The following is a 22,573-nucleotide window of genomic DNA, read 5'->3' as shown; positions in this document are numbered from 1 at the left end:
GGGCTTTTACTAGCTATGCTGCTGTTGCAGATGGCTTCAGGGCCAGACAGGGCCAAAGTGGGGGAGTCTGGTACATTCTTCAAAGAGTCTTTCCTCCCTGAGCGGTGCTGCCAGTGCCAGAAGTTGCTGCACAGCCTGATTTTCCGGCCTCTGTGTATACCACACTCAAGAAAGCCAGAAACAGGAGATATAAAGAGTTATCTGGCTGTGAAGACATTTTGCTCCCACCTCTGGGTCTGTGTGTCCCTAGCATAGTGTCCACTGTCACTCTCAAGGCCGTTTGGGAGGCTGTGCTCACTCCTCTTGAACCTTATCTTCTTCACCAGGGTTCTCGCTTCTTCTCCACTGCCCACCCTGCTTCTGGCTCAGCCTTTGCCTTGCTCTCCACTTCCCAGTGAGGTCTGCTGATGAGCAGGGAATCCTTCTAGTCCCTTCTGCTCAGAGTGTGGTCCACAGGCCAGCAACTGTGGCATCAGTGGGGAGCATCTTAGAAATGCAGAATCTATGAGCACATCTGCAACCTTCTGAGTCAGAATCACCATTTGAATGGATGATTCAGACGGTCATTTAAGTTTGAGAAACACTAGTCCATCCTATAATATCTATCCTTTTTTCCATCAGAAGTACATTTCTGGTGCTGCTATTTCTCCTATGGAAACCTGGTCTCAAGTGAATTTTAACGCAGTATTTTGCCTCTCCCAAACATGTCAGCCTTTTAAGAGCTTTATGCCCAGCTAAAGGAATTCCAGAGGTTGGTGAACAGCCTGCTCTACATCCTGAAAATACAGCATGCCCACAGCTGCCGAACCATCTCTATAGAAAGCTGGCCCTGTTTTTCCCACAGTGTACTGTATGTTATCTCCATGTCACGAACAGAGATCAGCTTGGGGGACAAAATAAATATCTTTCAGTAGCCAGATTACAATCTATTGGTGCAAGTCTATCTTCGATAGAACAGTAGTTGAGCAAGAAATTTCAGCAGAGACCATGCTTTACTAAACTCCGATTGTTCTCCAAAGTGAGCAATAACTTTTAACAGGAGGAGAAATAATGTCTAGGAAGAGGTAGAATGTGGGTGGGAAGGGGTCTTTTGAAAGAATGCCTCGAGATATTATGAGTCATGATATGAATGCTTAGGATTCATAAGCATGAATGAATGAATCCCTATATATTTAAAAACAAATCCACTCTCAGCTATCAACACACATATTATTATCCTACTGCCACTGGAAACATTTAGGAGTAGAAAAAAAAAATGAGAGAATGAAATAGTACAATAGGTAATGAGGTCTTATAATTAAAGGATATATTTGCTCTAGCAAAAAACATATTGAATCAGTTCTAAAAGGAAACAGCTGAGTAGAAATAGGTTCTTTGTCCATTATGTATCATAAAAAGAAAATTATAACCTAGCATCCACTTTAGACGGCCTTTGATGCTTAGTCATTCTGCTTTATGTTGAGCTTCTCTGTGACAAACCACTCAGAAGAAAGCAAAAGTAAAAACTGAGCCATAGCCAGCTACACAGCTTGAGTGTTTTCTAGAGAATTCTATTATACTTCTTGAAATGACTCAGAAATATCATTTAACACTTTACCATTTAACATTTTATACGAATATACAAATTTTTCAGGCTTAGGATAGTCATAAAGTAAGGTAAAATATATCTTGAGAGTTTATTCTAAGTGGCAACAATACATATGGCTGGAATGAAAATAGTAATTATATTTTACTGTTTCATCAAAATGTTGCTTGTATTCATTTACTTCCTATTTTGTGTAAGAAAAAAAGAGTAGGGAGGGATTTAGGGCCCTAAATCCTAAAGAATGTAAATGCAACAGCAATATGAAATTACCAAGGCACAAAATGGAATAAAAGGAAAATTTGTAGGTAAGGATGAAATGTTGAGCCCCTAGTGAAGTGTGCACACAAAATGCAGGCCAGGAAGCTCCAGACACTTGCAAGATAGAGCCATAAGTTGCATCTAGTAGCCAACATAAAGAGGGAAACAGGATCCCAGTGTTCACATTTTTGTTTAGTTTAGTTTTTTAATGCCAAAAAGAAGCACAACTATTTGGGGGACTAAAGAGATTTCCCAAATGGACCTTCACAGGGGAATACTGTGGAAGATGATGGACAAGATACTGAGAGAGAGGTAGCAGTTATAAGCCAGATACCCACATGGGCCATAAGAGTTTCACAGAGCCGGAGTGCAAAAGGAAAAGGAGCATCGTGTGTACTATCATGGCACGGTATCGAAGGCAGGCTCTGCAGCCAGACAGCCTGGTTAGGAATCCTTTGTCCACCCCATGCTCACCTGTGACCATTAGTCATAGCTTATGTAACACTGGAAGGCTACAAAGCAACATCTCTGAGCTTGTTTCCTCTTTGAGAAAATGGGGACCTATCTTACAAGGTTGTAGTGAGGATTAAATGAGTCAATACTTGAAAGGTGCTTCGAATAGTTTCCAGCAAAGTATGTTAGCATTAAACTCATGTTATAGCTGCCATAAACTTAGGTTTTTAAATTCTAAGTTATTCATCTTGGGAAGCAGATGTTGAAGAACTTTTTAAGACTTATGAGCTTATCTACCATACGGAAAAGACCACCATACCTTCTTCCTATCACCTATTTTTCTAAATGTTTAGATTAATATTCTAAATATAAATGACCAAAAGTCCAACTTCTTCATTACGTCTTCAATATCTTCCAAGTTGCAGTGATATTTTACTATCTATTGCATATGTATGGTTTTTGGTGTGTGAGGGACGTATGTAAAGTGGGCATATATAAGCAAGGAACTCTTTGTATCCTCATTCATTCATGCATTAAACATACATTTACTAAATTATTTCTACGCACCAGCTATTTTCCTAGGTATTGGGGATATAGAAAGGAACAGAATACTGTTCCTTACTTCATAGTCATAATTCAATTGAGCTCTCTCTCTTCCTCTCCCTCTCTCCCACTCTTTCTCTCTCTCTCAACACACACACACTCACATTATATGTACTTTTTAAGAACTTCTATTAGTCGCCTCCTTAATAATTTCCTTTCATTCTTTCAGAGCAGACAACTGGGGATTTTGGTAAATTTCAACCAGTTGAAAAGCATGAGTGCAGGTGTCATTCAGAGCCCCAGCGGAAGACAGTTGACCAACTAGAATGAAGTAATTGAGGGGAGTTTAACAAAGCAGCTGTGTACAAAGGAGTGGGCAGGGTGAGGGAAGACTTCTCATGATGGTGATGCACCTCAGAGCCAAGACCATCTGAGAGCGTTTCCCGCCCTGGACCTGAAGGGCGAGGAGAGGAAGCAGAAACTGGAGCCGGAACACACCTATAGCTGTAGGAGAAAGCTGCCTGCCAGGAGCTGAGACCCTTGTCAGAAGAACTGAGATACTGTAACTTACGGGGAGAAGAGATGCCCCAATCTTGCTCTCCTCCCACCCTCTGAGCTGAGCACCTGCATGCACCTCCCACTGGCCAAACCCTGCCAGAAGCCAGAGGGCAGGGGAGCCCGTAGATGCTGCCCCCGAAGGTCAGTTGCTTTGGGCACTGAGCAGGGGGAGAGTGGATGGGGGAGGGAGGGAGACTATCTGGGTCACGAGGAGGCTTGGGGCTACAGTCTTAAATAATTAACAAATGTATCTTGAACTGCACAACCAAATCTGAGCCAGAGAAGAGACCTGAGGTCACAGAAAGGACAGGCAGACTTTTCGGAATGCAACACAATGGCCATCAATAACTCTGAAGAAAAGCTATGGTACGTGGTCTAGAGCAGTGCTACTCACAGACAGTTTGAGGAACACTGGTCTAAGCAGGGCTTCCGGAATCTTAACGTGCATGCAGTCCACCTGGGGAGACTTAAAATGAAGGTTCCAATTCAATAGGTTCAGGTTGGGGCCCGGAATTCTGCATTGCTCTAACAAACTCCCAGGAGATGTCAATGCGGCTGATCCAAAGACCTCACTGAGCAGCAAGGTCAGAGCTGCCCAGGCTGAAAACGAGCAGGGTTTCAAGGTCAGGGATGTGAAGCCATCCTTGGGTTGGGTGGTGGTTTGTGTAGCCTTGGGGAGAGTAGGGGGGCCGGCAGCACGTGGACTGGAAGAAATGGGCGAAAGAAGGAAGGAAGGAGAGCTGTGTCCAGGACGAGTGGATGGCTGGCTGGGAGAGTAATGAAATGAGTTTAACAGGGGTGTGTGTGAAAGTCATAGCAACCTATTAACGGGGGCAAGCCAGGGCAGCCCAGCAAGGTGGCAGACCCACCTGTCTTAAACACTAGGCACTTTCAGGTCCAGCCCTGCCCAGGCCTGAGCAGAGCAGGGGCGATGCCCTTGCCCTGAAACACAGGTATGCGTAAAACAGCTGCCCTTGCATCCAGTGTCGCTGCCCTCACCTCTCTCCCGCTAAGGAGGCTGGGTTCTGCTTTCGTGCACTCTACCTCACCTTGCCAGGCCCTGGGCCCTGCTCTCTCACCCTGACACTAACTGCCCCACTGCTCTGCCGGTCTACACCTCTGATAGAGACACCAGGCTGAATTCATGCTGCTGTGTCCCCCTGGATCTGGCGATTGAGATCCTGAAGCAGAAAGAGTATGACATGTCCCAGTTCCCAGGCTCCCTGGCCTGGTGGGCCCCCTCCATCTTGCAGGGAGCTCCTGGGACAGTGCACGCTTGTAACAGGCAGGGAAGGGGATGGTCAGAGTCTGCTGAGCTAGGACAATTGTTAGAGGCAGGGGCAGGGACCAAATGTTCCATTCTGGCTATTCTGGGATGTTGAGAAACTATAAAGGTAAACATACAATCTTATTGCTCAGGGCGCTTGAAACAAATGGATCAGAGTGTGTCACGTATGATGTACTGAATCAGGAATTCCTAAGCTGTAGAATGTTTACACTACTGGTTTGAGAGTTAAAGAGCGGAGTGCAAATAGCACAGGAACTTGCTCTTGGATTAGAGAGAGACAAGGAGCACGAAGCAGCTTTCTCTGCAGGCTGCACAGCCCAAAGACACCATGTGTGGAAAAGAGACAGGAGCTGTCAGGTGGGGCATGGGGAAATGAGCCTGACCCCTCCAGTCTGGAGGGTGCAGCAGAGTCCTGGGGAGGCAGGATGCCCACACTGCGTGCATTGTGAGGCGTTTGGGGCAGGGCCTATGCGTATAGCTGTAGCCAGGCAGCAAGCAGGGTCCTGTGGAGCCCAGCCTCCTTGAGGAGCCCTGACCAGCCGAAATGGTTCAGTGGGCCACTGCTCTGGGGCTGGGAGGAGCGGCCAGGGACACGCACAGTGCCCCTCCTGAAGGCTGGCAGCGATCACAAGAAAAGGTGATGATTTGGTTTGGTTTTGGTTTTTCCCTAAAGAAAGGAAATGCAATGGAAGAATGGAAAATGAAAAGGCAAGAGAGAAGAGAGTCATAGAAATGGGACTAAGGAAAGAAGAGGCCTTGGGAAGAAAAGAGTAAAGGGAGATAGTCTGGCAGCGTACCAAGGCTCCAGGGTCACAGGCATAAGTAGGAGCAGAGGCTCTGTGGGGGCTGAGGGAGATGCCCTGGAGGACAGAGGGCAGAGCAGAGGAGGCGCCAGGGCCCGAGGACTCCCCTGAGACATTATATTTAACTCAAGCACTCATTGGGACATTGTGAAGAATTCATGAAATTCAGTTTTTCCTTATAAATGCTTGCCATTAATAGTAATAGGAAAAACTGCCATGATTTAAGGTCAAAATATGTCTGAAATCATGAAAGTTTCACAAGGGAAGAAATATAAAATAGTTTTCAAGATTAGCTAAAGAATAAAATAGGCTCTTTTAAAAAAATCAATTTCCATTTACTGGTCATTTTTCTGATTCGGTTGGCATTTGAAGATCTCTAGCAGGCTCGTCTCATTCTGGGATGAAACAGTCAGAAGCTTATCTTGGGGGGATGGAGAGCATCAGGAAAGCTCCAATTAAGCTTTTTCATCAAAACCTAAAATCCCACCAGGAATAATTGTTTCTTTTGTCCTCTATATTGAACTCTTCTTTTTTCCCAATAGGAAAAATTTTCCCAACTAGTTTTATTGTCTTTCTAGCGCTAAAAGTAGTACATGCTCATTGAAAAAAATACAGATGCAATAGCTAACATGGATTGAGTTCTTAGTGTGTGAAGCATAATTCTAAGAGTTTTTTCTGTATTACCTTATTAATTCCTCACATAACTCTATGAAGGTGTACTAGATTCATCCCCAAATTTCAGATGAAGAAACTGACATTAACTCGAAGGTCCAGTGTCACACAGCTAGAAAGCTGTGCGGCCAGATTTGTACCTAGGTAATAACCCAAAGTCATTAATCTGAATTACACTGTAAATGGGGTTTACAGAAGAAAGCAAAAATCATCAGTAATCCCACCATCCAGAGAAAAGAACTCAGCATTTTAGATTCTCTCTTTCCTGACTTTTTTCTTTGCTTACACACAAAGAAAATGTAATCATACCATACTATACATGCAGCTTACACAAAATTTGATATGTTTCTTCACAATACAGCACGGACATATGTCACGTCAACAAAGACCCCTCTATGACATCATTCTAATGGCTGCCAATCAGTCCATTGAATGAATCAGTCCCCTTTTATTGGACACAAGATTATTTCCCACATTACATTATTAGGAACACTGCTCCTGAGAATAGCCTTGCTCAAACCTTTGAGCATTTATCTCATTAATTTCCTTAGAATAAATTCCTAGAAGTAGTAGTTCCATGACAAAGATAGTAATTTTTTAAATGCAAACATTCTGTGAAGATGTAACATCAGTACTGAGTTTCCAGAACTTTAGTGTAAATATGTTCATAGATACTTTACTCACTTAGAGGAGATACGGCAGCTTAAGCTCACTGGAAGTCTGGAAAGGGGGAGAAGGCAAGGGTGGGAGCATCAATGACAATTTCCCTAAGTAGCAATAATATTCCATGTTATAATGATAATACTACTAGTCTATGTTTAACAATATTCCAGGTCAGGTACATTCACAAACACTGTTCACAAGCATCTCTAGCCACAAGCGTGAGTCCCCCTCAACTGATAGGTGAGGGCCTGCCAGGCCCACCCCAAGACCCCTTGGTGCCCTGACCCCAGGCTTCCCAGGTTCTATGCTCTGGTCTCTTTCCCACCCTGACCACCCCCATATTACCAAAGGTTGGCACAGCAGCCTGGGCCCCTCTCAAGGAGACAGTGACTTTCCTTCCTGGTCAATTCACAGTTCCACGTAACTTATTATCGGTATCATGGCATGCTGTCTTCTGTCTGAACTGCATGGCCAACTCTCAGAGAAATAGAATTAACATTTTCTAAAAGGCACCAAGGGCTTTCTATTTTTCTCTCATCAGCATGAGTCGTGACCCTGGCAGTTCTTAAGAAATGAACCCCATGTGTATGTTTGCCGTTTAGCTCGAAGAGAGATGAACACCACGTGGGCTCCTTCAACAGCCAGAGGGCTACCCCCTCTAGTGCCTCTCCCTGCACTGCAGGCTTTGCCTCCCAATGGGATGCCGAACCCTGGCTATCACCCTTCCTGACAAGAAAGATCCCTGACAGCTTTACAATGGCCTTAACCCTGGGCCGTAGTTGAATGCCAGTCATAATAGCGTGTAACCCAGGGTTACTTTGTAAGAGTCACGAAGGAGTTCACAGTGACCTCTGTTTACCACTTTATCATATTAACTTCCATCTGTAGAGAGTTTAGAAAATTACAGAAGAAAAGTGTTGCTGCTTCCTAGTACAATTTCTATTCCTGCTTCTGTTTCTTGGATTTATGTTGTCTGCCTTCAGCCTACTGCATATTTTCGAAGGATGCATATTTAACTTATTTCTTTTATACGTTACACTTGTGGTGCTGGTTATATATGGAAACTAGTAAATGTAAGTGTTAAGAGATCTTTAAAAAAACAAAGCAGAGCTATTCATGATTATAGCAAGACGTACAATCCAATGGGATAATATGAAAAGAACAGTTTGGAATTTTTCTTTCCATTTAATTCAGTATGGGTTGAAGACATGGTACGTACCAGGACTTTTAAGCCCCGTGGATAAACAGAAGAAGATTATCTCATTGCCCTTGACCTTAAGGAGCTCATGGCATACTGAGCCTTCACAACACAGTGTAGTAAGTGCCTCAGAGTAAACAGAAACAGCCCAGGGAGAAGCAGGCAGCCAGGAGGGTTTCCAGTAGGTGATACTTAAGTTATCTTGGGAAGGAGGTAGCCAGACCAGGCATGGTAGGAAGGTATCCCAAAAGCCATGAACAGCACCAGAAATGTCATGGAGTATTTAGGGGATTACAAATAGGTCCCTACTGATGTAGCATAGAGTCTCTGAGAGAAAGTAGCATCTAGAGAAGAGGTTGGTGAAAAGGCAGGGGCTAGTTTGTGAAGGGTTTATATGCCATGCTAAGAAACTTGGAATTTATTCTTAAAGCAATGGAGAGCTACGAAAGGATGTTAACCAGGGAGAGAGACATGTTCAAGTTTTCATTTCACTCTGGAATCAATGAGAAAGATTGACAGGTAGACCCTTGGAAGACCACCAACTTTAACTGTTTCTACTCTTTCTCATTTCACCGTTAGTGATTCTCTTCCTCCCAGGCTGACTGCAAAACCAGAGGAGCTGAGAGTAGAAGCTGGGAAATGATTTAGAAGATTGGTGGACTAACCACAGGAAGAGCTGTCAAGGGCCAAACTAGGATAATGTGGTATCAACAGAGAGGAGAACCAAGACTCCAAGATATTAAGGAGCAAGAATAATCATCAATTAGATGATGAGGGTGTGGAGGGGAAATGCAGGGATGTGGAAGAGACTCAATGCTTTCACCACCGTGGCCCAGGGTTCATTCCCCAGTCAGGGAACCTCTCCACCTGTCTGTCGGTTGTCATACTGTGGAGGCTGCGTGTTGCTGTGATGCTGAAAGCTATGCTATCCGTATTTCAAATACCAGCAAGGTCACTCACGGTGGACAGGTTTCAGTGGAACTTCCAGACTAAGACAGGCCAGGAAGAAAGACCTGGCCACCCACTGACAAAAAAATTGGCCATGAAAACCCTACGAATAGCAACAGAGCATTGTCTGATATAGTGCCCCAAAGTGAGAGGATGGCGCAAAATAATTGGGCAGGGTTTATCTCTGCTTTACAGAAGGTTGTTAGGAGTGAGAATTCATGGCACTAACAACAAAAAAATTCTCCCACCATAGCTGATGTCATTGAGTAGAGAGCTGGGAAAAGATGCACAGATGAGCTCTCACAACTGGTAGGAGCCACATGTAGGACACCATTGAAGACTGCTTTGCTGGTTAGAAAGCTTGCTTCCTCTTCCTGAGCAACAGCTAGACTCTCTGGCCTGCTCTTAGGCAGTTAGGTGGGGCCATGTGATCGAGTTTTAGCCAATAGCATAAGAACTTCCAGAATAAGACCATGCCCAAATTTGTTTTGAATAAGATCTGTATCTTCTAATTGTGTTATAGCTATAAAATACTTAAATGACATTGCAGAGGGACCCAAGCGTCATAAGTGGAACCAACTACTAACTACAGAGCCAAGGCTGGTCCACTCCCACCCAGAGATTTGGTCTCACAGCAATATGCTTCCACTTGTACTATACCCTGGGGAAATTCAGACCAACCTTGAGTCATCCTTGGTTCTTTCTACACTCAGTCAGCAAATATTTATTGAGTATCTGCTATGTGCTGAATACTTTGCAAGATGTTGGGAGCAGAACATCATGTAGTGAACACAGAAGACTTAATGTTTGGCCTCCTGAAGCTTGTAGTCTAGAGAATTCCTAAGGAATCTAGAAGATTCAGTCAAATCCAAAAGTAATTCACTTTCTGGTTTGAACTGTATCCACCCAGGGACCCAGGTGAGTCAGACTCTCAGTGACCTTGCTTGCCAGGCATCCCTACAACCACATTAGTCTCCAAAGCCCAAGAGCCCAGGAAGAGTCAGAAACTAGCCCAGGCCTTGCCCCTGTCTGAGTCAGAGCTGACAAAGGCTGCAAAGAATGTTTTGGATTCATCCATCAAAGTCTTGAAGAGGACGAGAGAAAAAAAGATCCCAGAAGACATCTGCATACTAAATGCCCTCTCAGATGGTTGGATGCTATATTTGCATCTGGCCCCTGGAGAGTTCGTGATCTATGCTGAGTTCATGAAAAAATAGGTAGAGTAATGGGGAATTTCTCTGTGACTCATTTTTTTTCTTTAGGAATTATAAAGAACTCCCTTTATACTCTTAATCTGAGAGCTTTAGAAACGTTTTCTGAATTGTCTACTTATTGCAATTTAAATAACTTTTTCATAGTATTTGCTTGTATGAACATCTAGGAGGGTTTCACGGTCTTAGTCAAGGCCCCCTTTCTCCTCTGTCTTGGTGTGGGTCCTCTCTAACACCAACTCTGAGACAAAGACCTGAGTATAGACAGTTTATCTTGGACTTGATCTCAAGAAGCACAAATTGGGAGAGAGAGGGGCACGGAGGTGGGAGAAAAGTCAATGACTGATGTGCTCATTTAGAGCAGATTCCTATCAGGGCCAACAGGGCTGGGTTCTGGCAGAGACATTAAGAGTTATGAAGAATGCACTCTAGAACTCTTCCAGAGAGAGGCAGGGAGACGGGGGATTCTCCCACCAATTTTTGCCCCCTCTGGGTTGAGGGTTTGCCCCTAGGGGCATTAAATCCTGCACTTCCAGGCTGCTCTAGACGCAGGCTAAGAAAGCTCCTGGGGCTCTTGAAAGACCCCTCAGGCAGGAAGTAGAGAGTCAAGTGTAGGCCCTTGCGATGGGACAGGCGAATGAGCACAAAAACCATCCATCAGGGCTGCCCACTCAGTGGAGGACCAGCGGGCAGTGGGCAGGCCTTGGCATCCCAGACTTTGCCTCTAACGAGGCTCAAAGGACTGTCTCATCTGCTGTGCTCCTGCCCCAGCCAGGCCCATTCCTCCAGCAGTCCTGCAGAACAGGGTGCAATGTCACCTTTCCTCTTCATACCTCCGACCTCTGAGGCAGTCATCCCTTCTGAGGTTTGCTGGGAGGTTGTCTATTTGTCTTGTCTTTGTTTATTTTTACTACTCATAGGTTAAAAATGATACTCTTAGGGGCATGACAAGTTGCACAAAAGCCTTAAAAGTCTTCTGGAGACTATTTCCCTGCTGTTCCTTGGAACCAGTGAGCCAGGCTTGCTCTGCTTAAGCTCCTGTCTTGCCCTGAGCTGGTTCGCCTCTTCAGTCCCACCTGAGAGCAGCTCCTCCTGGCCACCTTGACTTCAGGGAACCATGAGAACACCCATCTCCACGTTTTTCCTTATATCTCACCCTGGAGGAGGAAAAGTGGGGGTGAACATAGGGAGTTCGCAGAGTAAGACTTGCTCAGATTCTGAAGGAAATCCTGGAGCACATCCAGAGCTCATTGCTACCCCTTCCTATCTCACAGCAGGAGCTCTTCGGAGGTCACGCCCCACCAGGAGTCCAAGAAGAAACAAACGTCCCTATATTCCAGAAATTCTCCTTTTAAAACCTGGACATCACATTTGCTTTAAATGTCAAAATGAACTCATTATACTTGACCTAAACGAGATGAAAGTTTTTGTAAGAGGTCATGTTCTAATTACTGGTGAATAAAGTATAATCAAATGAACTTGAACAGCCTCTGAAAATGCCACTGCCGCTAGTGAATCGAGAAACTTCCTAACTTGCTACCTTGTAAGGGAGAAAGCTGCCCTTCAAGATCGAGTCTTGAAGGTAAGGTTGTTGTCAAACTGTTTTGTCCAAGAAAAATAACAAAGAAAACCAATGACTAGTCCAAAAGAAGACAGAGAAAAGTGACCCCTTATGACAACATAAGCTGTCAAATCGACTACAGCATATGAAAACCAAATTTCAGTTCTCAGTAGCTGGAAAAAAGTGACTTGGTGATAACAAGTTTATGCCCTCTACAGTATTTCCCAACCATGCATCAACATTCACACTTCTCTAAATCTAAGGTCTTTAGGTCACTTTTTAGTTATGAAATCTAACCTCTGAGTGACACTTTCATGGTTAATTCCAGAAAAAAGAAGAAAACCTAGATGCCACCATTGGGAAATATGAATCTTACAAGACAAAACATGCTTGTTAAAGCACATGTTGCTCCAACACAAAGAAGAAAGAAACACCTTCAATCTGACATAATTTATATTGCTTTTCCTGTTTCTAGAATTTTCTAAAGTATTTTCTAAAGTATTGTATAGAGTGTTTTCTAGAGGAGCAGAAGTTATGAGTCTGTGTGTTTTAATAATGAGTGTTTGTTGAAGTTCACTTTACTCCATTGAATAAATATTTATTTAATAATCACTGGCCTAAAGAGGTTTACGAATGAAGCAGTTAACTTGTTCAACCCTCACAGCAATCCTACGAGGTAAGCACTACTATCATCTCAGTTTATAAATGAGGAAACTGCAACAGCGAGCAGTTAAGTCTGTTGCTCAGGGTCACATAGCAAGTGAGCTGTGCACCAGGGCACAAACTGAGGTGGGCTGACTCCAGGACCAAACTCTCAACCACCTCACAGAGCAGCCTCCCCAGTTTGTAAGGAGGTGGTTGGACACAGTCTTCACGCAGATGTTTGCCATGGCAAATGTCTGTCAGCAACCGGCAAATTACTAAATTGCTCCAATGCTGGTGTTTTTTAAATTCAGCTGTCTTAATTAGGGATTCTTCAGTACATCAAAAGGGTGTTTTTAAAAGGTAGGTTTTTAAAAAATAGCTTTAAGGGAATAAGTCCAGCAGGCACTGGTATGCGCAGGAGACATCATTTTGATAGGTTAAAATTCCCAACTAACCACAGAAATCCTCAGTTAAATAAATGGCACAATAGGTATATCCTGGTCATTACAGGCAAAATTTCTACTGAATTAACGCTAGAGGTGAGCTCTTAGAGGGATAAGACTAATTCATAGTTGAAACTGGGTTACAGAGTCTTTCAAACCATGAAGGATGCCCCTGAATTAAGTCAGATGCAAAGTGACAGTGGAAGTATTCTTAGGAGAGACTAATTTAACACAATCTATGGGCTGAAGAAGTGGAGAGCCCTTCTGTCACCGAACTATCCCCAGCCACGATGAAGAGCACACAATTGCGTGAAGAAGCCTCAGCATCATGCGATTTCCAGTCTGTGGGATGCAGTTCCCTTTTTTATTGCTTTCAGGCAGTATTCTTACATGAACTGTACTCTGTGCACAGCTGTAGCCAGCAGAAAGATTAGTGTGAACATTAGTATTAGTCCTATTATTATTAGTGTTAGTATTGACAGCACCCAGCATATTCACATAATAGCAGCAGCAGTCTTCTCCCTCCTGTTCATATTACCATCTGCTCACAAGCTTGTTGCTCTCTCTCCTATCATGAATGAATGAATGAATCAATCAATCTTCTCTATACCTGACTTTTCAACAACTCTTCCCCCATTTCTCTTCTCCCCGTTGCAGCAAAACCCTTCAAATTAGATTTCAAATTAGAAGTTTCAATTCCTCTCACATTCTCTCTCAATCTCCCTACAGTCAGCTTTTCAATCCTGTCTCAAAAAGTTACCAGTGACCTCCCCACCTGCAATGATACATTATTGGTCGTTATCAGTCCTACGTTACTTGACACAGTTGTTTTCTCTCTCCTTTGTTTTTCTTGAGACATACTTTCCATGAGTTTTTTTTTAACAATTCGATTGAGATATAATTCACATACCATACAATTCACCCATCTAAAATGTACAATCCTAAAGTTTTTGCTATATTCGGAGTTGTCCAATAAATCATATTTTTCATCTCCTTCTCTGCAACAACCCATACCTGCAGGTAGTCACGCCCCAGTTCCCTCCGAAACATCCAGCCCTAGGCAAGCACTAAGCTACCATTCTTTCTCAATAGATTTGCCTATCTCGACATTTCATATACATGGAATCACATGACGCATGGTCTTTTGTGTCTGGCTTCTTTCATGTAGCATAATGTTTTCGATGTTCATCATTCATCAGAAATTCATTCCTTTTTATTGTTGAATAATATTCTATTGCATGGATATGCCGTATTTGGTTTTTTTATTCATCGGCTGATGGAAATTTGAATTATTTCCACTTTTTGGCTATTATGAATAATGCTACAGTGAACATTCATTAATAAGCTTTTCTGTGGACATATGTTTTCATTTTTCCTGGGTATATAACTAGGAGTGGAACTGCTGGGTCATATGGTAACTCTGTGTTTAACTTTTTGAGGAACTATCAAATTGTTTTCCAAAGCAGCTACACCATTATATATCCCCACTAGCAATGGATTAGGGTTCCAATTTCTCCACACCTCACCTGTACTTATAATTATCTATCTTTTTGATTATAGCCATCCAACTGGGTATGCAGTGGTACCTCACTGTGATTATAATTTACATTTCCCTGGGCTAGTGATAGTGAACATTTTTTCACGTGCTTATTGGCCATTTATGTATCTTCTTTGGAGAATTGTCTATTCAGGTCCTTTGTCCATTTTTGAAAATTGGGCTCCTTGTTTCTGTATTATAGAGTTGTAAGTCTCCTTCCTTTTTTTTTTTTTTAAGATTTTATTTTTTTCCTTTTTTCTCCCCAAAGCCCTCCGGTACATAGTTGTATATTCTTAGTTGTGGGTCCTTCTAGTTGTGGCATGTGGGACGCCGCCTCAGCGTGGTTTGATGAGCAGTGCCGTGTCTGCACCCAGGATTCGAACTGACGAAACACTGGGCCGCCTGCAGCGGAGCACGCGAACTTAACCACTCGGCCACGGGGCCGGCCCCAAGTCTCCCTCCTTTTTGTATACTTTCTTCATCTGGCTTTTAGGACACACACTCTCCTGCTGTCCTCCTCCCATTTGTCACTCCATACCAGTCTTCTTTACTGGCTCCTTTTCTTTTTCCTCACTTTCTAAAGTTGGAGAGCCCCAGGCCTCAGTCCTTGATCCTCTCTCTTCTCAATCTCATCCAGTCTCATATTCTAACACCATCTATATGCCATCAATTTCCAAATGTCTATTTCAGCAGGAGCTCCACTTGCACAACGCAGTTTTGGATAGTGGGCTGGGAAAGGATTCTCTGCCATGAAGGCCCAGTGTGTCTCAACCCCTACCAAGTATCATGGGTCAGGAGAAGTTCATTCTGCTCCCACAGGCAGCACTAATAGGGACCAAGCCACAGCCCCAGGCACTAGATGAACAAAGCAGACTAGAATAGTGTGTATCACCTCTGAAAACTAAATTGCCATTGGAACCACAGCCCACAAAAGCAGGCCAGGACCTACACATTAAACCTAAACAGGGTGACTGTCTGCTAAGATAGATTTAAATAGGATCCAGAGTCTCTAAATATAACATCTAAAATGTCCAGAATGCAACTGAAAATCATTCATCACACCAAAAACCAGGGAAAAATAACAAGTTGAATGGAAAAGAGAACAGACTCCAACATTAGATGATGAAACAGATGATAGAATTATCTAACAAAAACTTTAAAGCAGCAGTCATAAAAATACTTCAATGAGTAAGTTCAAATACTCTTGAAGTAAATAAAAATATACAAAACCTCAGCCAAGAAATAGAAGATACAAAAAAGAACCAAATGGAAATTACAGAACTGAAAAATAAAGTAACTAAAATAAAAATCTTACAAGAGAAAATAATCAGGGAATTTATTACTTTTGGGGGGAGGGTGAAGAAGATTGGTCCTGAGCCAACATCTGTGCCAATATTCCTCTATTTTGTATGTGGGATGATGCTGTCACAGCATGGCTTCACAAGCAGTGTATAGGTCTTCATCCAGGATCCAAACCTACGAGCCCTGGGCCGCTGAAGTGGAGTGTATGAACTTAACCACTACACTACTGAGCCAGCCCCCAAAATCAGTGAATTTGAAGATAGAACAATACAATCATCTAACATGAAAAACAGAGAGAAAATCAACTGAAAAAAGTAAATGAACAGAGTCTCAGAGACTCGTGGAATAATAATAAAAAATCTAACATTCATATCATCAGAATCCCAAAAGGAGAGAAGAGAGAGGGGCTTAAAAAGTATTCAAAGAAATAATGACTGAAATCCTGCCATTTAATACAACGTGGGTGAACCTTGGGGACATTATGCTAAGTAAACTAAGCTAGACAGAGAAAGAAAAATAATGTATGATCTCATTCACATGTGGAATCTAAAAACAAGTTGAACCTACAGAAACAGAGAGTAGAATGGTGGTTAGCAGGGGCTGAGGAGTGGGAGAAATGGGGAGATGCTAGTCAAAGGGTACAAGTCCTCGGTTATAAAATGAATAAGTTCTGAGGATTTAAGGTACAGCATGGTGACTATAGCTAATAATAATGCATTACATACTTGAAATTTACTAAGAGAGCAGACCTTAAACATTCTCACCACACACTCACACAAAAAAAGTAACTATGTGGAGGTGATGAATATGTTAATGAACCTCATCGTTGTAATCATTTCACAAAGTATGTGTGTGACAAGTAATGATGTTGGACATTTTAACTATATACAATTTTATTTGTCAATTATACCTCAACAAAACTGGAAAAGGAAGGAAGGAGGAAGAAGGAAGGAAGATAGGAAAGAGGGGAGGAAGGAAGAGGAAAAGTAAGGAGGAAGGAAGAAAGAAAGGTTAAAAACTTCCCAAAGTTGGTGAAAGCTATAAACCTACAGATTCAAGAAAGTGAGAGATCCTAAATAGGATAAATTCTGAAGAAACCCACAACAAACGTCTGTCTCCAGCCCAGACAGCTTTCCAGACTCATATTTCTAAGTGTCTAGTCCACATCTCCACTTGGATGTCCAGACAGTATTCAATCTTAAGCACATCCAAAATAATTCCTCCCATAATCTCCTCCAAGCCTGCTCTTCCCACAGTCTCCAACATCTCTGTTAACAATAGTTCTAGTTGTTCAGACTAAAAGTCTTGAGAATTTTCCATGAATCTTCTCTTTTCTCACACTCCACATTCAATCCATTAGGAAATCGTGGCAGCTCTAGCTTCAAAATATATCTGGAATCTAACCACACACTTCCATTGCCACCACTGGCATCTTTCTTGTGGATTATTGTGAGAGTCTCCTAACTGGCTTCTACCCTTGCCCCCTGATAATCCTCAACAGAACAGGCAAGGAAATCCTTTTTAAACATAAATTAGATCATGTCATTCCTCTGCTTGAAACTCGGTAATGGCTCTCATTTCACTTAAATGCCAAAGTCCTTATCATGGCCAATGGGAGCCTACGTGATTTGGTCCTTGCTGTTCTCTCTCTGACCTCTTCTCTCACCACTTCCCCCTCCCTTACTCTGCTCCAGCCACTGTGGCCTCCATGCTGCCCCTTGTACTTTCCAGGGAAGCTCCCACCTTAGGGGCTTTGCAGGGTTGTTTCCTTTGTCTGGGTGTCAGATATCTGCATGACTAACACCTTCACCTGCTCAAATCTTTGCTCAATAAGCCCTCTCCTGACCATCCCAATTAAACTGCAAACTGCCCTCGTCCCTGGCACTAGTGAGCCTTTTACCTTGATATACTTTTTAATTTTTTCATAGCTCTTGTCAATTCTAACATATTATATTTACTTATTTATTACGTATATTTTTGTTTGCTATCTCCTGCACTGGAATATAAGTGCCACAAGGGAAGGAATGCCCCTCTCTTTTGTTCCTTTGTGTATCCCAAATGCCTAGAACAGGGCTTGGCACATAGAAGGTACTCAATCAACATTTGTTGAAGGAATAGGGTCAAACAGATGGGAGGCACTCTCTGCTCTGAAAGAGTAAAGAAGAAGATGCATTAGCTTTCTATTACTGCTTAACAAATTACTACAAATTTAGTGGTTTAAAACAACATTTATTATCTTGCAGTTCTGTAGGTCAAGAGTCTGAGCATGGTGTGATCGGGTTCTCTGCTCAGGGTCAAGGCTGCAATCAAGGTGTCCACCAGATGCCTGGAAAGACCTGCTTCCAAGTTTGCAATCATTGTTGGCAGAATCTGCTTCCTTGTGGTTGTAGGACTGAGATTCCTGCTTTTTTGCTGGCTGTTGGCTAGGGCTGCTGTCAGCTTTTAGAACCTACTTTTATATCTTTGTCATGTGGCTGTCTCCACAGGCAATTTGCAACATGGCAGTTTTCCCCTTCAATGTCAGCAGGAAAATTTCTCATGATTCCAATCTCTTCCTTCAAGGAGGGCCCAGTCCCGTTTAAGAGCTCCACTAATTCAGACACGTTCCCAGGGATAACCTCCTTTTGATCAAAGGGACCTTTAAGGTCCCTGACTTGGAACCTTAAACACATCTGCAAAATCCCTTTATCTTTGTCATATAATGCCACCTTATTGTGGGAGTGACACCCATCATATTCATGGTATTACCCACACTCAAAGGAGAGAAGATTACACTGGGCATGTATACCAGGGGGAAGGCATCCTGGGGGCCATCTTAACCTACCACATAGAGATAGGCCTGAAGTCAGGGTAGCTTGTGGGCCAGCTGGCCAAATAAGGCCAAAAACTATGGTAGTCAGTGTTCACAGAGTCAGGATTTCCAGGAAGAGAATGCTATAAAAATATCTTCACCACACCCATGTTTGTAGCTGCATTATTCACAATAGCCAAAAGGTAGAAACAACCCACGTGTCCATTGATGGATGAATAGATAAACAAAATGTGATATATACATACAACGGTATATTATTCAGCCTTAAAAAGGAAGAAAATTCTGACATATTCTACAACATGGATGAACTTTAAAGACATTATGCTAAGTGAAATAAGCCAATCACAAAAGGACAAATATTTCATGATTCTACTTATATGAGGTACCTAGAGATGACAAATTCATAGAGACAAAGATAGAATGGTGGTTGCCATGGACTAGGGAAAGAGCAGATGAGGAGTTAGTGTTTAATGAGTACAGAGTGCCAGTTTTGCAAATGAAAAAGAGTTCTGGAGATTGGCTACACAATACTGTGAATGACAACACTTTGAACTGCACACTTAAAAATGGCTAAGATGGTAAATTTTATGTTATGTCTACTTTAACACAATCAAAAATAATAATAAAAAATGTTTTTCCTATGAAACTAGTTAGAACTTTGGGGTTTTTTTTTTTTGGTGAAGAAGAATGTCCCTGAGCTAACATTTGTGCCAATCTTCCTCTACTTTGTATGTGGGATGCTGCCACAGCAAGGCTTGATGAGCGGTGTGTGCAGGTCCCTGCCAGGGATCAAAATCCATGAGCCCTGAGCCGCTGAAGTGGAGCCCGCGAACTCAACCATTACACCACTGGGCTGGCCCTACAATCATTTTTTAACTCTTTTAATAGACAGGTAGAGGTGTCTGCACTGTGACAGGCACAGTACTGGGTGTTGAGAGATGCAAATATTAATGTAACAGGCTTCACAATAATTAGTGAATTAAAACTGGACTTTGTTTTTTTAAATAATTATTATTATATCAGAAATAACCACAAAAACAATGATCCAAACTGACTTTCCTCATTCCAGTGGAAAGCATAACTTACCTGCCCTAGATCCAAGGTGACATTGACTTTGTTGTACCGTGTGCCTGAGGAGAGAGGGGGGCTTTGCCACCAACGTTCGGATCCATCAATTGCATTGGTGATTGGATGTGCTCTCCTGGGGTCCTCGGAATTGCAATAGTCACAGAACTGGCCCTGCAAAAAAAAGTTCTTTTTTTATTTTCAAGTAACTTTTTCTCATCAATTTAGTAAAGGAGGTAACCAAAACAAAGACTGCTTTATACAGCTTAGAGATGTCAGCTGGTGAAACGCACCATAAAGTATTCCAAAGACAGCAGTAAGGCTTTCTCTTTTTCACTTAATCTTAAATCATTATCACTTGTTTATACCTCTATTTATGGCATTTCTTGAATATAGATTCTATTTATCTTCCATCTTTTACATCTATGTTTTTCTTGACCTGTTTGAGACTTTAAGAAGAGCCTGTTGTACTTGGGATGCAAAGATGTGTTCCTTCAGCAAATCCTTTTTACATTTTACATCCTACTTTGTGCGAGTTCTGTGTCAGGCACTGGGATAGAAAGAGGATCCCTGCCCACAGTCCTCTTGGAGGTGCTAGGTATACAAATAATCATAAGGGAAGTGGGCTATGGCAAGAGTATAGAGTGCTGGGTTTAAGGCGGTAAATATTCCATGGGCTCACACAAAAATGTGGAAATTAAACAAAATGCTACTGAACAGCGATTGGGTCAATGAATAAATCAAAGGAGAAATCAAAAAATTCCTGGAGACAAATGAAACTGAAAATACGACATGCCAAAATCTATGGGACACAGCAAAAGTGGTTCTAAGAGGGAAGTTTATAGCAATTCAGGCCTACCTCAATAAAGAAGAAAAATCCCAAATAAACAACCTAACAGCACATCTAAAGGTACTGGAAAAAGAAGAACAAAGCCCAAATCAGCAGAAGGAAGGAAATAATAAAAATCAGAGAAGACGGGCCGGCCCAGCGGCTTAGCGGTTAAGTGTGCATGTGCCGCTTTGGTGGCCTGGGATTCACCGGTTTGGATCCAGGGTGAGTACATGGCACCGCTTTGCAAGCCATGCTGTGGTAGGCATCCCACATATAAAGTAGAGGAAGATGGGCATGGATGTGAGCTCAGGGCCAGTCTTCCTCAACAAAAAGAGGAGGATTGGCAGCAGATGTTAGCTCAGGGCTAATCTTCCTCAAAAAAAATAAAAATAAAAAATCAGAGCAGAAATAAATGAAATAGAGACTAAAAAAAAATAGAAAAAATTAATGAAACCAAAAGCTGGTTCTTTGAAAAGATAAACAAAATCGATAAACCCTTAGCTAGACTCACCAAGAGAAAAAGAAAGAAGACTCAAATAAATAAAATCAGAAATGAAAGAGGAGAGATTACAATGGACACCTCAGAAATACAAAAGGTAATAAGAGAATACTATGAAAAGCTATACACCAATAAATTGGATAATCTAGAAGAAATGGATAAATTCTCAGAAACATACAACCTTCCAAAACTGGACCAAGAAGAAGTAAAGAATTTGAATAGAACAATCACTAACAAGGAGATTGAAACAGCCATCAAAAACCTCCCAAAAAATAAAAGTCCAGGACCAAATGGCTTTCCTGGTGAATTCTACCAAATATTCAAAGAAGACTTAATATCCATCCTTCTCAAACTCTTCCAAAAAATTGAAGAGGAGGGGAAGCTTCCTAACTCATTCTATGAAGCCAACATTATCCTGATACCAAAACCAGACAAGGACAAAACAAAAAAAGAAAATTAAAGGCCAATATCACTGATGAACATCGATGCAAAAATTCACAACAAAATACTAGCAAATCGAATACAACAATACATTAAAAAGATCATACATCATGGTCAAGTGGGTTTCATTCCAGGGATGCAGGGATGGCTCAACATCTGCAAATCTATCAACGTGATACATCACATTAACAAAATGAAGAGTAAAAATCACATGATCATCTCAATAGATGCAGAGAAAGAATTTGACAAGATACAGCATCCATTTATGATAAAAACTCTAAATATAATGGGTATAGAAGAAAAATACCTCAACGTAATAAGGGCTATATATGACAAACCTACAGCAAATATCATTCTCAATGGAGAAAAACTGAAAGCTACCCCTTTAAGAAGAGGAACCAGACAAGGATGCCCACTTTCATCACTCTTACTTAGTATTGGAAGTCCTAGCCAGACCAATCAGGCAAGAAAAAGAAATAAAATGGATCCATACTGGAAAAGAAGAAGTGAAACTGTCACTCTTTGCAGATGACATGATTTTATATATAGAAAACCCTAAATAATCCACTAAAAAACTTTTAGAAATAATAAATGAATACAGTCAAATCGCAGGATACAAAATCAACGTACAAAAATCGGTTGGGTTTCTATACACGAACAACGAAGTAGCAGAAAGAGAAATTAAGAATACAATCCCATTTACAATTGCAACAAAAGGAGTAAAATATCTAGGAATAAACTTAACCAAAGAGGTGAAAGACCTGTACACCAAAATGTATAAAACATTGTTGAAAGAAATCGGAGAAGACACAAAGAAATGGAAAGATATTCTGTGCTCTTGGATTGGAAGAATTAACATTGTTAAAACGTCCACACCTCCTAAAGCAATCTATAGATTCAATGCAATCCCTATCAAAGTTCCAACAACATTTTTCACAGAAATAGAACAAAGAATCCTAAAATTTATATGGAACAGCAAAAGACCCCAAATAGCCAAAGGATTCCTGAGAAAAAAGAACAAAGCTGGAGGTATCACACCCCCTGATTTCAAAATATACTACAAATTCATAGTAACCAAAACAGCATGGTACTGGCACAGAAACAGACACACAGACCAATGGAACAGAACGGAGAGCCCAGAAATAAACCCACACATTTATGGACAGCTAGTATTCAACAAGGTAGCCAAGAGCATACAAGGGAGAAAGGAGAGTCTCTTCAATAAATGGAGTTGGGAAAACTAGACAGCCACATGC

The 22,573-nt window shown here is 41.9% G+C and overlaps 1 protein-coding gene across 1 annotated transcript in view; it reads right to left on the bottom strand.

The window, feature by feature from the left end:
- Window positions 1-22,573, bottom strand: part of LAMA3 (laminin subunit alpha 3) — a 258,555-nt gene that overhangs the window by 207,847 nt on the left and 28,135 nt on the right. Inside the window, exon 2 of the mRNA XM_023647570.2 lies at window positions 19,567-19,719. Coding sequence (XP_023503338.2) covers window positions 19,567-19,719 — 153 coding nt within the window. The remainder of the gene's footprint in view (window positions 1-19,566; window positions 19,720-22,573) is intronic.

Source organism: Equus caballus, chromosome 8 (assembly GCF_041296265.1).
Source record: "Equus caballus isolate H_3958 breed thoroughbred chromosome 8, TB-T2T, whole genome shotgun sequence".
In the NCBI taxonomy this organism is placed as follows: Eukaryota; Metazoa; Chordata; class Mammalia; order Perissodactyla; family Equidae; genus Equus; species Equus caballus.
The sequence above is the reverse complement of the archived record's forward strand: the minus strand, read 5'-3'. Positions and strand labels throughout refer to the sequence as shown.